The following is a 3,118-nucleotide window of genomic DNA, read 5'->3' as shown; positions in this document are numbered from 1 at the left end:
GCAGAAACGGTGCCGTTTCCATCTCCTCAGATGAGATTCCTCATCCTCAATCCACTCTCCATTGAAGCTCATACACAGTCATTACAGTACACTCCTCCCAAGCCGTGTCCGACCCACATCTTTTTACCCCACACCCGAGTCGTGTCGACACGGACACCGTGTCAGAACCCAGCAACACATACATAGGACATAGGTACCAATCTCTCTCTCTCTTGGTTGGATTGTGTAATTTAGTTTCTTTGATCGAAGAAGAAGAAGACATGTGGACTAATGATTGTTGTTGTTGTTGTTGTTGTAGTAGTAGTAGTTTGTAGAGAGAGCATATCTTCATATATCATATATCATATATCATATATGGCATGTCGAATAGGAGGACCAACAATACTACTACAACAACCATATTTGTCACCAACACAGACTGAATGCTCTGAAAGACCACCGAGTTTTAGTGGCAAAGTTTCGAAGATTTCCTTAAAGTTCGTACCTTTTCCCACTTGTTGTTCTTTCAATTTGCTTTTCATTTCTTCTCGTTGTTGAAATTGCAAAAAGTAATGTTGATGTGCAATACCCATTTGACTTATGTGGAGGAAGCAATGCCCAAAGTCTTGAATTCTGGGCTACTTTGTGAGAAAGTTGGTTTCTCAAATGTATGAAGACTTTTGTGCTATTCTTGTCATTTTTCTTTTCTGTCATGGATACCTAAGGATGCTTTTAGCTTGTTCATGAATTTGTTTTCTTGCTTTGTTGTTTTTCAACTTACAAATATCAGATGTATTTTTCTGGTTTTCAGTGAATCTATTATTACTCAGCAGTTTATTATCATTAAAAGCCTTTCAATACTCTTGAACTGCGATGAGTTCCATTGTTTTCATGCGGGGACTAATGCTGAGTCTTTAATTTGAGGGTGCATTATGAGGAATTCATGTTGTTGCTACTAAAGCGATGATTGGTGATATGACATGATTTATGATGTGTTTGGATCCTGCTTATTTTGCTAAAAACTGAAAAATTATTGTTGAAAATAATAAATTTTTTTTGGATTACTGTTCACTCTCCCAAACCCGGTACATTTGCCTTAATGCACTGTTCATGTCTCATGAACAGTACAAGAGCGCTGGTCCAAAAAAACAAAATAAAAAACAAAACACAGATGCAGGGAGAATAATTTCTATCCAAACGCGTACTTAATGGGTATTTGAAGCAAAATATGTTTGGGACTTGGACTGAGTTCAGTCAGTTTTGGGATTTTCATTTACATGTCACTAGAGAATATGGATCACTTGATTGGTTTGTCAAATGTATGGAAACTGCAGTGTACTGTGTAGGTTGGAAAGTTTTCAAAATTGCCAAACTGGATTTTTCAATGCCCTTGGAGGATCTTTTGTACTTCTCTCTTCCTTTGTTTTTAAAAAAAAAAGAAAAAATCAATAATATTGATTTATGTTTCTAATTGATGAGCTTTTTCTCCTTTCTGTATGAATGATTTGGTTGTTTCTTTTGGAGTTGTGTGTCCATCACTCCATTGAAAAACAAAATATGGTGATTTTGTATCCACGTGACGTTCAAACGCTTCCTAAATTATATTTAAGTGATGTAAATTTTTTTTTATTAGTAAGTTACACAGCACCCAGTGGGTCTTCCATTCATCTTATGGGAGGAAAAAGTGTAATTTGAGTTAGAGTGGATTGGCTTAAGTGTTGAAAGTTTCTTAGCCTTTGTTTAGATTGTATTCTTCTCTTTTTGGAGTCTTGCTATCATATTGAGGCCTTGTGAACATGACATTGGTTTTCATTACCTTGATTCAGTTTTCAGACAAGAGGACATGGATGGAAAATAGCTTTTGCATTAGACACAGGTGGGATTCCTGATAATGGCGGGCAAGAAAGCCTCAATGGCAATGGCCCCGATCTTGGCCGTACTAGGTTGGGCAGAATAGTGAGTGCAGGTGGTAGACAGCTATTGGACAAGCTGAACTCGGCTAGAAAGAATTTCCCCATGAAGATTTTTCTGCTTCTTTTGGGTTTCTACACAGCAAACGCGCTGGCAACAATCCTTGGCCAAACTGGGGATTGGGATGTACTGGTTGCAGGTGTAGTTGTTGCTGCCATTGAGGGGATTGGTATGCTTATGTACAAAAAGCCTCTATCTACTGGGAGATTGCGGTCTTTCATTGTGATGATGAATTACTGGAAAGCTGGAGTTTGCTTGGGTCTATTTGTGGATGCTTTTAAATTGGGTAGCTGAAGATGCTTTCCCCCACCCTCCCCCCAAGTTTTGAGTACTTATAAAACTTAAAAAATCTTGTCTTTTTCTAAGGTCTTATAAGACGGAGAGTTTGGTTCATTTATTTGCTGTTGTAACCATGAGTCCCATTCTTAGGTTGCTTGCATTAGGTGTACTTGTATCACAACCCTTCTCAAATGTAATTTTTCAGTTTTCACATATATATCTCTATGTACATTTATGATCCTTTTTTTCCCTCTCTATTTTACATGGAATTTTTAATGTTGTACACCTTAGATTAAATAATAGAAGCTATAACAGATTTTGGGGAATGATTCTCATACTCTGTGAATGGGTGCTTCTCACTTTTGATTTATCTATGGAAATAAATAGTCAATATATATGCCAGAGTGGTTTTGGAAGACTATAGATAAAGAGGTTTCATGGTACTGACATGAACATAACTATTAGATTATAATGAGCTGCTATTTTTGAGAGATCTTCTCATGCAGTTGGCCTAAGTTTTGATAGAATTTCAAATCTTTTGTGATGCTTTAGTCTCAGTAGTCATGAGCATGAATATGTTCTGCTAAACAGGCTGAGACAGACCCAGCAACAAATACATAGGTACCAATGGCTTTTTTACTTATTTATTCATAAATTTATGTTTTGGGTTGGATCGTGGAATTATTTTCTTTGATTGAAGACATGTTGACTAAAGATTTTTGTGTTTCTGTGATTGTCCTTTGTAGAGAGCATAATGGCATGCCGGAAGTTTGGGCTTCACCAGAACTTACTCATTCATGGATATAACTCCATATATAGGCTTTGCGGTAATTTGAAGTAACTCATGGCATAGCTGGGTATGACTTGTACAACAACCTTTATCAGGATC

General features: G+C 37.0%; 1 protein-coding gene across 3 annotated transcripts; it reads left to right on the top strand.

The window, feature by feature from the left end:
* On the top strand, positions 1-2,505 carry LOC115964123 (ycf20-like protein). Of its 3 annotated transcripts, none has more exons than XM_031083456.1 (3): positions 1-193; positions 302-476; positions 1,806-2,505. In XM_031083456.1, exons 2-3 carry the CDS (start codon positions 355-357, stop codon positions 2,242-2,244), a joined length of 561 nt encoding a protein of 186 aa, XP_030939316.1. In that variant the 5' UTR covers positions 1-193; positions 302-354; the 3' UTR covers positions 2,245-2,505. The 3 variants fall into 3 exon arrangements, with proteins under 3 accessions (XP_030939316.1, XP_030939315.1, XP_030939314.1); XM_031083455.1 differs by having other exon boundaries at positions 299-476; XM_031083454.1 differs by having other exon boundaries at positions 1-476.
* Positions 2,506-3,118: the final 613 nt, after the last annotated feature.

This window comes from Quercus lobata, chromosome 10 (genome assembly GCF_001633185.2).
Source record: "Quercus lobata isolate SW786 chromosome 10, ValleyOak3.0 Primary Assembly, whole genome shotgun sequence".
Classification (NCBI taxonomy): domain Eukaryota; kingdom Viridiplantae; phylum Streptophyta; class Magnoliopsida; order Fagales; family Fagaceae; genus Quercus; species Quercus lobata.
The sequence above is the reverse complement of the archived record's forward strand: the minus strand, read 5'-3'. Positions and strand labels throughout refer to the sequence as shown.

Excerpts from the sequence above, each read along its gene's own strand:
- LOC115964123 (XM_031083454.1), top strand. The coding sequence starts at position 271 with ATGATTGTTGTTGTTGTTGTTGTTGTAGTAGTAGTAGTTTGTAGAGAG. Across the intron at positions 477-1,805 it reads GTTTCGAAGATTTCCTTAAA|TTTTCAGACAAGAGGACATG; the intron begins GTTCGTACCTTT and ends ACCTTGATTCAG.